We start from the raw sequence: 13,804 nt of genomic DNA, 5'->3' as shown, positions 1-13,804 counted from the left end.
TTTCAGATGCTCTATTATCCTATTATTCCCTTCATAAGGTACAAAGGCTTTTGAAATGGTATCCTATAGAAACAGCAACTGCTTGGTACCTTGCCTAAATGATTGAGCCTAGAAAAAGACCCACCAACAGATCGAATGCTTGTGGTAATAGTAGTATTGTATACTAGCAATAAATAACCAGCATGCATCAGTATTAACGGTAATGTGCATGTCATAAACTGCAACAAGATCGAGTCTCTTGGAGTGAAATATTACTTTTACATTTCTGTGGTGGAATAAATCCATAGTCGTCTTCTTCAGGTTCAGACTGAGGTACCTGGATCACCGATTTTTGTCATGCGAATGGCCCAACATGCCCGACACCTTGAGGTACAGATCCTGGCAGACCAGTACGGAAATGCTATCTCATTGTTTGGGCGTGACTGTTCCATTCAACGTAGGCACCAGAAGATTATTGAGGAAGCGCCTGCCACTATAGCAACTCAATCAGTGCTCGAGTATATGGAACAAGTGAGTATTATTTTTGGGGAGGGAGATGGACTTTGTGGGCAAGCACCAGTTAGTTTACAATGGGAAAAGTTTTGCAACGATGTCTGTGAGGTCATTAGCATTGGGTAAACAATCTTGCATCACAGCTCAATGTACTGATGAGAGCAGGATAAGACTCTCAATATGACAGTGCCACTGAATAATTTCATGTACTTGACCATTGGCGTGGATTTCGTGGTCCTTGGCAATGGAACTGCTCCATCCAATCATTATGTTTAGACTTGGCCACAAACTTAACATGTGGTGATTAAGAATCCATGTGAGCCCTCTACAGAGGACCTGTGTGAACAGGGCATGCAAATCTGTATCCCCTTAAACAACCTGATTCAAGAATTCTTAATATGATGCACTAAGTCTGAACCAAGAAGTTTAAATTTGAACAGTTAATTCAATGCCAAGTTGTGTACAGGAAACAAAATAAAGAGGGGGAGAAAAGAGATACTTGCATTTATATAGCACTTTTCATGATCACCAATGCCCCAAAAGTGCTTTATAGACAATGAAGTACTTTTGAAGTATTGTCACTGTTCTAATGTAGGAAATTCAGCAGCTAATTTTGAGCACAGCAAACTCCCACAACAGTTTTATCATAATAACCAGTAATCTGTTTTTGTGATGTGGATTGAGGAATAAATACTGACCAGGATACCGAGGATAACTCCCATGCTCTTCTTCAAAATAGTCTGATGGGATCTTTTGCATCCGCCTCAGCAGGCAGAAGGGATCTCGGTTTAATGTCTCGTCCAAAGAAAGATAGGCTAAAGGAGGCAGAAAGAAAAAGTTACTGTTTAAAAAAGTGAACTGTTATTTTTACCACAAATTCTGGGTCATTAAAAATTAAGCTGTGAAACCAATAAAGGAAATTACATTTACAAATTTACCCCACACTCAATGTGGCAGAATTTTATTTTTCTCCTCTCATGTCCAGAAGGCACTGCTTTATATTGGGCTACAGTTTAACAGATGCTGGTACTTTTTCTAAATGGTGATTGTTCTTTTGTGGACGTTTATGATTAATTTTAGCAGGCTATTTAACCTGATTCCACCACCCCCCTCCCCCAACCTCACACACGTGTTTTTTAGCAGGCTTATTTCCTAGTAATCAAAAGATTTTTTTCCCTCACTCTCCATGCTTAACCAAGGAATCCTTGCCCCAATTGTATGCCCCACCTTCTGTCTTGCTCAGTGTAAACCAATGATTGAACTGGGCGCCTTCAGTATTTGCATGACACTGTTTCATATGCATTTACCAACACCTTCATTTCTTAATAATGTATTGAATTCAGTGGTTTAGGTTAAACCTATTGCTAAGCAACAGCCATAATTTCTCATAGAACAACATTTTTTCAGGATTCAAAGATAGTTATAGCTCTGGAAAAGGATAATGTACTTGAGGGTTCAAAGACAGAATCTATTTGGTTAGAATTAAGGAACAAAAAAGGAGCTATTATGTGCCTTGGTATATATTTTAGGCCACTAAATAGTCAGTTAGAAATAGAGGAGGAAATTTGCAGGCAAATTGCACAAAGATGCAAGAGCTGTAGGGACAGATGGGAAATCGTCAATTATCTGAATAGAGACCAGGTACATAACAATGTATATAATCTTGCTATTTTGCAGTGTGCAGTGCGAATTGCCAAAATGGTTGCTTACGTTAGTGCAGGCACTGTAGAATACCTCTACAGCCCAGATGGCAGCTTCTACTTCCTGGAACTCAATCCTCGCCTGCAGGTTGAGCATCCCTGCACTGAGATGGTAGCGGATGTCAACTTGCCTGCCGCCCAGTTACAGGTAAAATGTAGAACAAGTTTTATGGTGAAGTTTGACTCTTTTCCTTGTGTTCCTTCTGTATAAGTTTGTGCTAAATTAATTCAAAATTTTGTGACAGAGCCTAAATTTGTTTCAAGTCTTTCCAAAATATCTGAAAACGACAGCTTTACAAATTTCTAATATATCGTCACAAGTCTATTAAAACTTTATGTTATACATTAGAAATCATATTTCCACTGGGCAATGCAGCACTTTCACTTGTACATAATTAATTTTGTACTTGGTGTCAGGGAAAATCCTTCCAGTCAGATATAGTGTAGGCAAAATGAAAAAGCAAAGTTCATTTTGCCCTTCCTTTACCAATGTGCCTCCTTCCAACTCTGAAGAGCAACCTCCGAATGTAAAAAGAAAGAAATTGCCAACAAAAACTTGTATTTTTATGGCATCTTTAATGTAATAAAACCTCCCAAGACTATTCTCAAGGGCACTAAAAAAACTAAATATGACACCAAACCACATGAAATATTAAGACAAGTGACTAAAAGCTTGGTCAAAGAGGTAGGCTTTGAGGAGTGTATTAAAGGAGAAAGGCATGAAGAGACATAGGGAGGGAATTATAGAGTATAGGGCCTAGGCAGCTGATGGCATGGCCAACAATGGTGGAGTGATCAAGATCAGGGAAACTCAAAAGGCCAGATTTAGATGAGCGCAGACATCTCCAGAGAGATGTGGGACTAGAGGAGATTACAATGATAGGGAGCATGTAAGGCCATGGATGGATTTGAAAGCAAGGATGAGAATTTCAAAATCAAGGTGTTACTTAACTGGGTGCCAACACAAGGGTGATGGGTCAATGGGATTCTGTGCAAGCTAGGACACGTGCAGCAGAGTTTTAGCTGATCTTATGTTTATGGAGGGTAGAATGTGGAGGCTGGTCAGGAGTGCATTAAAAATAGGCAAGTCTAGAATTAGCAAAGGCATAGATGAGGATCACAGCAACAGATGAACTGGGGCAATGTTACGGAGATGGAAATAGGCAGTGTTAATGATGTTGCAGATATGTGGTTGAAAGCTCATCTCACAGTCGGATATGACACTGAGGTTTCAAATAGTCTGTTCAGCCTCAAACAGTGCTACCAGCTGAAATTTAAGCCTGTTTCCCAATTTCCTAAATCCCTGTGATCTATCTGACTGAAATTTACACCTATATGTTGAATTAGGGACAATTTTACACTATGGTTTGACGGGAAATGGGTTGAGATTGCCCCAAATTAGTTTCACTTGCAACAGGCAAGTGGCCCTTACAAACTAGATTCGAACATGTACCTTGGAAAGATAGTGAAGTTCTAATATTTGATCCTTTCCAAAATCTAAATTACTGCCATCCAAATACTCATGTTTGAAAAGATACCGGTAATGCGGAAGTAATTAGAATACTATATTAGTCTGGGATTAGGTATAGTTTCAGATTGCTGAGACTCCTTTCGTTGCCTCTGCAGATTGCCATGGGGATCCCTTTGCACCGGATTAAAGATATCAGAGTTCTATATGGTGAATGTCCATGGACTGACTCACTGATCAACTTTGAGGAACCAACAAACATTCCAAGGCCCAGAGGTCACGTTATTGCTGCCAGGATCACTAGTGAAAACCCTGACGAGGTACAACCTAGCCTTAATTAGTGTGGGTTCTTGATCTATAAATGTAATTAGGTTGTTTTTTCAAGCTATCTGTATTTCTTTCCTGAGCCCTTTACATTTCTGTCTCTTTAACACATTCCTAAGCTTGATGGTAAAAGAAAAGAAAGAGAAAATGAGCAAGAAGGCGTAATATAAATACAGATGAAAAGGCCATTTGACCCATCTTGGTTTGTCCATCCAGATTTTTAAAAAAACCTTGCATTTCACCCAATTCCCAATACATTGTTAAAAACAAAAAACTGTGGATGCTGGAAATCCAAAACAAAAACAGAATTACCTGGAAAAACTCAGCAGGTCTGGCAGCATCGGCAGAGAAGAAAAGAGTTGATGTTTTGAGTCCTCATGACCCTTCAACAGAACTGTTGAAGGGTCATGAGGACTCGAAACGTCAACTCTTTTCTTCTCTGCCGATGCTGCCAGACCTGCTGAGTTTTTCCAGGTAATTCCCAATACATTATGTTATCTAACTCTACCTTAAATGAATCTTAGGGTTTCACTTGCACGACTATACCTGAAAGACCTTTCCCAGCATTGATTACCGTGCATTAAGAAATTCTCCCTGACTTCAATTCCAAATTGTCCATGTACTGTTTATCTTGTGCCCTCTTGCTCTAGCGGCTTGGCTTAACTTGAAGTTGTGTCTTGGAACGTTGACTTAATTTCCTTTCCTCTGTTCTCTCACCCAGGGATTTAAACCCAGTTCAGGAACAGTCCAGGAATTGAACTTTCGCAGTAACAAAAATGTCTGGGGCTACTTCAGTGTGGCAGCTGCTGGCGGCTTGCATGAGTTTGCTGATTCCCAGTTTGGCCACTGTTTTTCCTGGGGAGAAAACCGTGAGGAGGCTATCTCGTTAGTACAAATTAGATTGCCTAACATCTTACTGTTTGTTACCCTAGCCACACTCAGAACATGCACGAGGATATGTTTCCTGTAAGGACAGTGCATAAATTGTTGTTGAATGCTCAAGTTATTCCCACCATTCATTGAAATAACTTCCGACTGCTGCAATTATTAATGAAACAGTCAAGACTGGGAACAAGTTTTATATTCTACACTAAATTTTTATGTTAGTTATCTGCTGTAGTAGAATCTGCCTTCTCAATTATCTATGAGCGTACCCCATGACATAGCCCATCAAAACCAGCCTTCCCCTATCTGGAGTGCAAAAAAAGTTAAATGCAATTTGCTGTTTGTGGTTATTTTCTACATCTGTTATTGGTGTATCATGAACATTTGACCAAAATTTGGGCATTCAATTATTCACCTGTTTCCATTGTGGGGAGGTGTTGGCATAGTGGTATTGTCACTGGACCTAATCAGAGACCCAGGGTAATGCTCTGGTTCAAATCCCTCCAAGGCAGATGGTGGAATTTGAATTCAATAACAATCTGAAACCATTGTGGATTGTCGTAAAAGCCCATCTGGCTCACCAATGTCCATCCTTACCCGCTCTGGCCTACACGTGACTCCAAACCACAACAATGTGGTTGACTCTTAAATGTCCTCTCAAATGGCTTAGCAAGCCACTCATTCAAACCTCTACGAAGTCTATAAAGAATAAAACTGAACGGACCACACGGCACCGTTGTAGGCACTAGAAAGCACTGGCAAACTTAGCCCTGTCAACCCTGCAAAGTCCTTCCTATCAAACATCCTAAAGGAAAAGGGCAGCAAATGCATGGGAACACCACCAACTGGAAGTTCTCCTCCAAGCTACACACCATCCTGGCTTGGAAATACATTGCTGTTGCTGGGTCAAAATCCTGGAACTCCCTCCCTACACCACATGGACTGCAGCAGTTCAAGAAGATAGTTCACCACCACCTTCTCAAGGGCAATTAGGGATGGGCAATAAATGCTGGCCTAACGAGCGACACCCAAATTCCATGAATGAATTTTTTAAAAAATCCATGGAATTGGAAGACTTAATTTCAACAAATAATGAAAGTTGTAACGTCTATCTTCCTTGACCTCTCTCATTTTCAACGTAGTTGACCACACCATCCCTTTCCAATGCCTCTTCCAGCTCAGCGGGAATGTCTTGTCATTTTTCTGATTGCAGTGATAGTATTTCTAGAAAAGACTACTGGACTTAAGCCTGTACTAACACCTGAGGATTCCCCTAGTGCTCAATCTTTGTGCTTATCAAGGTAATGAGTGTCTGTTCTGTGAATCGAACATGCCTCAACTTTTGCTCCAATGTCAGCATTAAACATCTTCTGATCACATTCATCATGGCCAGATGCAGAGTAAAGCTTCCTCTACTGTCCTAAACGTTAACTCTGAAGATCATTGATTGCTTACACCAGTGTAATTTGTTGATTTTTCTGTACCAGTTATCTTTTGGACTCTCAGAATGAGATGACCAATTTAGTGTCAACCAGCAGTATTGTCCTCAACGTCAGGACAAAGTAAATTTTCTTCTTACTGTCAGTGACACTATAGGCATAGGTATGGAGACCTGCATAGCAGTTCGGGTAGTATTGGTGGAGAGAAAGGAGCAGCTAATGTTTTGAGCGAAGCCTTCAGAACAGAAAACTGTACAGTAAATAAGCTTTTTCTGGAATTGGGCTAAGCAACAAATGCACCAGTCACAAAGTGGAGCCAAATGGGTTAAATAACTAAAATTTGTTCAAGGGAAATTAGGAAGTTGTTACACGATTTAAAAAAAAAAGTTAGTTGGGCAATAGATGATTTTCTTTAAAAAAAATTATGATCCATGTAAAAACCACCCTCGTGCCTCCACCCGATTAAATCCATGGTGGAAGGCTCGTGGATGGCCTTCAGCGCCTGATCAAGGGAATGGGGAGGGGGATGCCCGCTGAGGGCTATGCCGTGCCCATTGCTGCCGGCCCCCATTTCCCGTGACCCAGTCACCACCCACCCCCCACCCACTCCCCGCCCCCCCCCCCCCCCCCCCCCAAACTTCCCACCATCACTTACCTCTGGCCTTGGATGCAGTGGCGATCCTGGGTCTTGAGTGGATGATGTACAGGTAGCAGCCACCGCTTCCCCAGTGGCGTGGCTGTTCAATATAGTGACAATGTGGAAACAAAAAACAAAATTTCAGTTGGAACCCCTGTGGGAGTGCGTCTGAACTGGAGGCAGGTGCTTTGAAAAGTGGTTGTGAAAGTGGAGCTTCACCAATACACAGCGAGAGGCAAGGAAGGCAAAGAATAAAAATGTAGGTGAATAGGATGAAAGAGACAAATGGAAATTTGTTTTGTGAAAGTTAAGCACTGGATTCAGGCAATTCCAAGCATTTGGTGTAGGACCCTACAATTGGCAGAGAAAGGAACTTCACCCCATTAACGGAAGCTGGATTTGCCCTTAGGAATGCAAGGATGGTGTGCCAATTTGCTAAGTCCCTTTTATTAGAACCCTAATTTGATCAATAACATGAAAATATAATGAGTTAATGTCACTGGACAAGCAAATTAGTGACCTAAAGCAATGCACAACCTGGACAGACCATTGATTTGGGAATTTAGAAGAATTCTCAAAAATGTGTTGGAAAGAAATTAGTAGAATGCTGTGATTTTGTCGGGTTTTGACTGTCGTATTTCTTTTAGGAACATGGTTCTCGCACTTAAGGAACTCTCAATCCGAGGTGACTTTAGAACAACTGTTGAGTACTTGATCAAGCTGCTGGAAACAGAGAGTTTTCAGGATAATACTATTGATACTAACTGGCTTGACCACCTCATTGCAGACAAAATGCAGGTAATGATATTGATTTTGTTGTGTGAGTGAGAAACTGAAATTTGTGGAAGTTAAATAAGACTTAGCTTCCATTAGGTTCTTGTAAATATTGTACTCTAAGGCTAGTTCCGACTACTTAGTAAAGAAAACACACAAGATTTGCATTTCTATAGCATCTTTCACAGCCACAGGACATCTCAAAACACTTTACAGCCAATGAAGTATTTTTTTGAAGAGTAGTCACAATTGTTATGTAGGAAACATGGCAGCCAATTTGTGCACAGAAAGCTCCCACAAACAGCAATGTGATCAGATCGTTTATCTGTTTTGGATAAATATCGACCAGCACACTGGGGATAACTCCACCATTCTTCTTCAGGAGAATGCCATGGGGTTTTTTACATCCATCTGAGGGAACTGATGGGGTCTCAGTTTAGGTTCTCATTGGAAAAATAGCACCTTTGCTTGCTCAATACTCACTAGAGTGTCAGCTTTAATCTTTATGCTCAAATCCTGGGGTAGGACTCGAATACACAACGTTCTGACTCAGAGGCAAGTGTGCTACCAGGCTTCAAACAAACTTGTGTATAGGGCAGATCTTTCGGTTGGCGAGCGGGTCAGGGCCCGCTTGCCACTGCGTAAAATAACGCGGGATGACGTCGGGTGGAACTCCTGATATCACCCCACGTCATTTCCATTTTCAGGTCGGCAGGGACACAACTGAGTCAGCTGCATGCCTGCTGACCTGTCAACAGCCTGCTGAGACCATTAAAAAACTAATTAAAGCCATTAATGAACCTGACCATCCAACTTTAAGGTTGGCGGGCAGGCCGGGAGCACTGGCAGGCTTCGGAAAAAGCATGAAACCTCATCCATGGGCAGGATGAGGTTTCATGAGGGCATTTAAATTTTTATTAAAGGTTTAAATAAAAATGATGGTCATGTCCCAACTCATGTGACAGTGCCACGTGAGGGGACATGTCAGGGAAATTTTTTTAATCATTTGTATTACAAATTTTAATTCCAAGTGGATCTCCCTGAGCACCAAGCCTGCGCGAAAAAGCACACTATTGGCTGAGGGAATCTGCACCCCCCTCCCCCCGGCTCCCCCACGCAGGGAGCACATAACGCTTCCGAGTGGATGTCACGCTGGGCGGGCCTTAATTGGCCGGCCCACACATAATGGCAGCCCACCCGCTCCCACACTTGCCCCCTGACAGGGAGAATATTTTTCCCATAGATGATATGAGATGTGAAGTAGATCGGTGTGGCTGGTGTATCGTTGTGTTGGATCATGGAGTGATGGAAAATAGCTACATGCTCACTCGTCCCAGAATGTGGAATTCCTGATCCTGGTTGGTCATCAAGAAGAGGTGCTAAGTAAAAGGTGAGAGCTATCCTGGCACAAAGGTGGAAGAAATCTGAGAGCACATCAAGCCAGCCTGGTCTAAGACCAGATGATTGAGAGAAAATTGTCTCCAGAATTGGTTCTGGATCCACCCAGATTGAAAGGGATGAAAGTATCCTTCTGTTTTTCTCAAATAAAATTTCACTGAGCATCAGTACACACTACAGACCTGCCGGTTTAGAGCCATCTAATTCAGGTATCTCATGAGAAGAATGTAAGTGTCGCTGGTGCAATAGAGAGTGTTCTTCTGAGGTTTTGTATGCAGTTTGTTTTGGAATAGAGTGGAGGAAGGTTCACTGTAGTGAATAGCTTCTGATATGCTTGGTGTTACTGCTAGGTGCTAGAAGTAGAAGTGTGTTGTGTTTCCCAATAAGGATAGCCCTCAAGTGCAAAAATCAATTCTCAGATTCAAAACAACAGCTGCATGTTATGAAAAATACTTTACCAAAGAGATAATTTATATTAATTAATGTTTCTCTCCCTCTAGGCAGAGAGGCCAGATACAATGCTTGCAGTTGTGTGCGGTGCTTTACACGTGGCAGATTCAGCCTTTCAAACAAGCATGACTAACTTCTTACATTCTCTTGAAAGGCAAGTTGTTGATGGTGTTTGGTGGGGTGAGAGGTCTGTGTACAGAATGGAGCTGAGTGGGTAGGTCATTAGAAATTGCTTGTACAGTAACTTGGAAATATCTTGCAATTTAATTCGGGATAATAACATCCTGGGAAAGAATTCCTCAGCTGAACATATTCTATGAGCATTGTTGATGATTCTAAAGGATGAGATGGACTGGAGTAAAAGCAAATCCAATAGCCTCAGTTGAAGTTTGATATTTGTTTTATTTTATTTGACCATCTTTCTATTGACAGACAATCTGTGGAAATTCTTTTGTTTTTGCACAAAACTATCCAGCATCATTTATGCTGCTGATCCAAGCAACTTGTAGATTTTTTATAATTGTATCGCTTAATGCGGCATAACATTCTGTGTATGTTGTGAGAACTAGGCAATCTAATTCTGAATGAAAACAATAACTCAGGAAGCTAAACATTATTTATTTTTACTGGCAGCATTGCTCAGTTGCTAGCACTCACACCACTGGATCAGAAGTTTGTGACTTCAAGACTCACTCCAGAACTTGAGCACAAAAGTTAAGGCTGACCTCCACTGCAGTACCGAAGAGGTGCTGTCTTTCAAATGAGACACTAAACCAAGGCAGACGTCAAATATCCCTCAAAACTATTTTGAAGGAAAGCAAGAGAGTTATCCCTGGTGCCCTAGCAATATTTATCCCTCAATCAACATCAGAAAAACAGATTATCTGGTCATAATCACAATTTTTTTGTGGGGGAGCTTGTTGTGCACAAATTGTTTGCTATGATTCCTACAACAGTGATTACACTTCAAAAGTACTTAATTGATGTAAAGTACTTTGAGATGTCCTGTGGTCATGAAAGGTGTGATACAAATGACCTTTTGAGGACCAGGATCTCAAACCTTGAGACTAAGATCCTGGTTTACTAAGCAGCAGTGACCTCTGTGCTACGATATGCTTTGGAGACTTGTTCAGCTTACAGCAGGCACCTCAAAGCACTGGAGAAATGCCACCAGCAGTGCCTTCGCAAGATCCTCTAAATTTGGTAGCAAGAAAGGCAGTCCAACAATAGTGTTCTCTCCCAAGCCAACTTGCCCAGGATCGAGGCATTATCAGTTGAAACCAGTTCCACTGGGCGGGATATGTCATTCACATGCCGATCCTCGAAGCAACTGCTCTACTTGGAACTCGTCTGTGGCAGGAGACTCCCAGGAGGATAGTGGAAACACTTTAGGGATGTCCTCAAAGCGTCCCTGAAGAGACCATACATACCCATTGACTCATAGCAGACCCTGGCTTCTGATAGAAAAAAATGAAGAAGGCTCCGAGTACATTGAGAGACTCCATTGGGAACGTACAGATGCAAAGTCAAGGCATCAGATGAAGCTTATGAACCTCTAAGCATCCCATCTATTCAACTCTTCAAGCACCACCTGCCCTAAATGTATCAGTGACTACAGATTGCTTATTGGACTTATCAGCTATTTCAGAGCCCATCAAACTGGGCTGGAAACAAGTCATCCTTCATCCTGAGGGACTGCCCAAGAGGGAGGGAGATAAAATATAAATGTCTTTAGATACTAGAAATTTCTGCTGGAGGTGCTATAGTAACCGGCCAAAACCAAACTCATTATATCATTTCAGACCATTATCAAGTTTCTCCTTGAGTAATAGAACCATACCCCTCACCCACCCAGAATGCATAAAGGTCAGGGTTAGGCACCAGCTATTGTTATCACTGTGGTTCTGTGCCTTTCTGTGGGGAATGTTGAGATGTTGGTTCATGGGTTGCTCCTTCCAGAAGCTAAGGAAATGATGATGCAGTTGGAGAAGATCTCTCCACCTCTGCTAAGGATGAACATGTACAATAAGGAAAGAAAGCGGAGTAAGTTTGGACTTAGCTTGGACCAAAGAAAGGAACCAGAAGCTATCATTATGCGCTTTCAGTAAATAAAAGTTGACAACTTGAGTAAAAGACTTTTCCCCCAGTTCCCCCCTGCCCACAGCTCCATTTATTCACTTATGGGAGATGATGATGTCAGTTGCCATTCAGCTGGTGAAGGACAAATAGGGCGGAATTTTCCATTCCAGCTGGCGCCGGGCATGCTCGGCGGCGTGAATGGACAATATGGTGAGAAGGCCAGAAACTGGTTTCAAGACGTCGTGAAACCAGTTTGCGATCGTCCACTCAGCCCGTCAATGGCGGGCCGCATTCCCTGCCATCGGTTGTCGGGATCCTCATTGTAATACATCTGCACATCATTATAAGGCCATCCTGCTGGAATCATCCCCAGCCTCCCCAGGCTGGATCATCCATCCACACTGACATGATTGCACGCTGATGCAGAACTTGTCTTGACAAGTGTGATCTGCAGAAGTCGGGAATTACCGCCAGAGCCCTGCTCACATCAGCGGATATCCGATTAACAGAAAATGCGATAACAATTGTACACTGGAGGAACGTCCATGCAATGCTGGATGGATTCTCATGGACATGGCTCTGCTGTGAAACAGCCCATGGAATTTTCAAAGTCACCTTTGAGCTCTGCTCACAACGGATGATGGTTGAGGAGGTGGAGAGGAAGGTCCAGCTGTGTTTGGGAGAAGAAGATTTACTAGGGGGTAGGAGAGGAAGGTCTAGGATCAACTGGGAGAGGAAGAGGTGTCAGGATGGGGTGAGTTTGGTGGGGGGTAGTGAAGGTGTCGGTGGGGGGAGAGGTTGGGGGGAAGGGTGTGTGGGGGAGGAGGAGGTAACGGGGAGAAGGTGACAACTGGGGAGGTAGGTTTAAGGAGGGTGTAAGGTGTAAGGAAAGGAGTTCTGAGAGGGGAAAGAGTGTGTAGAGGGGAGGGTCTTGGAGGAGGAAGGAGTGTGTAGAGTGGACAGAGTCCAGGGGAGAAAGGAGTCCAGAGAGGGGAGAGAATCCGGGGGGGGGGTGGGGGGTGGAGGAAGGAGTGTGGAGAGGGGAGGAAGTCGGGGGGGAGGAAGGAGTGTGGAGAGGGGAGGAACTAAGGAGCAAAGGTGGAGAAAGCAGTCAGGAAGGGGGAAGGACTAAGGCTGGAGGAAGAAGTAGGGGTGGCTGAAGGAGCCAGGAAGGGGGAAGGAGTAAGCGAGGGTGGAGTCTGGGGTGAGGGGAGCACTAATGGAACAGTCCCAGTGGGAAAAGGGTTTCCCTCTGATGAGCCCATGACTGCCTCCTGGGGAGCGAACTGAGTGTGGGTGTGGAAAGAGGGAATGGCGAGACTGACCAAGGGCAGAATGAGGTAGCAGGGTGGGAGCATGAGAGTTTGATGGTAGCGGTAGAAGGGGCCATGAGAGTGGTTGGTGGGGACTTGGAGGCAGACACGGACCCTGGGGGTGGGAAGGAGAAGGTTGTGGATGGGGGTGGGATTTTCAGGGATGTTCACCTGGACATGGTTTTTTAAAATTCATTTATATGGGACGTGGGCGCCGTCGGCTAGGTCGACATTTATTGCCCACCACTAATTGCCCTCGAGTAGCTGCTGGTGAGCTGCCTTCTTGAACCACTGCAGTCCCTGTGGTGTAGGGACACCCAGAGTGTTGTTCGGGAGGGAGTTCCAGGATTTTGACCCAGTGACATTAAAGGAATGGCAATATACTTCTAAGTCAGGATGGTGAGTGGCTTGGAGGGGAACTTTCAGGTGGTGGTGTTCCCATGTGTCTGCTGCCCTTGTCCTTCTAGGTTTGGAAGGCGTTGTCTCAGGAGCCTTGGTGAGTTTCTGCAGTGGATCTTGTAGATGGTACACACTGCTGCCATGTTCATTGATGGTGGAGGGAGTGAATGTTTGTGGATGGGGTGCCAATCCCTCATGGAAAGGGATTGTGGCTAGTAGGTCACGGAGGGGAGGTGGCTTCAACATTGATGGGGGAAAGGAAATGGCTGACTGGGGGAGGGGAAAAGTTGGGGGAAGCGCACGAAGAGCTGAATCACAATCACGCTGTCTAAATCGAAAGTGAAACAAGAGTCATGGTGGGTGAGATCAAGTGCTGCATGAGAGTGTGATCATTGGATGGGTTGAGATGCAGGTCAGCTCAGATGGACAACTGAAGGCAAACCCCA

General features: G+C 43.5%; 1 protein-coding gene across 1 annotated transcript in view; it reads left to right on the top strand.

The window, feature by feature from the left end:
• Positions 1 to 13,804, top strand: part of acacb (acetyl-CoA carboxylase beta) — a 126,210-nt gene that overhangs the window by 35,029 nt on the left and 77,377 nt on the right. Inside the window, exons 9-14 of the mRNA XM_041202590.1 lie at positions 301 to 510; positions 2,170 to 2,340; positions 3,819 to 3,980; positions 4,706 to 4,869; positions 7,593 to 7,743; positions 9,618 to 9,721. Of these exons, the coding sequence (XP_041058524.1) occupies positions 301 to 510; positions 2,170 to 2,340; positions 3,819 to 3,980; positions 4,706 to 4,869; positions 7,593 to 7,743; positions 9,618 to 9,721 (962 nt within the window). The remainder of the gene's footprint in view (positions 1 to 300; positions 511 to 2,169; positions 2,341 to 3,818; positions 3,981 to 4,705; positions 4,870 to 7,592; positions 7,744 to 9,617; positions 9,722 to 13,804) is intronic.

The sequence above is a fragment of the Carcharodon carcharias genome, chromosome 13, assembly GCF_017639515.1.
Source record: "Carcharodon carcharias isolate sCarCar2 chromosome 13, sCarCar2.pri, whole genome shotgun sequence".
NCBI lineage: Eukaryota > Metazoa > Chordata > Chondrichthyes > Lamniformes > Lamnidae > Carcharodon > Carcharodon carcharias.
The sequence above is the reverse complement of the archived record's forward strand: the minus strand, read 5'-3'. Positions and strand labels throughout refer to the sequence as shown.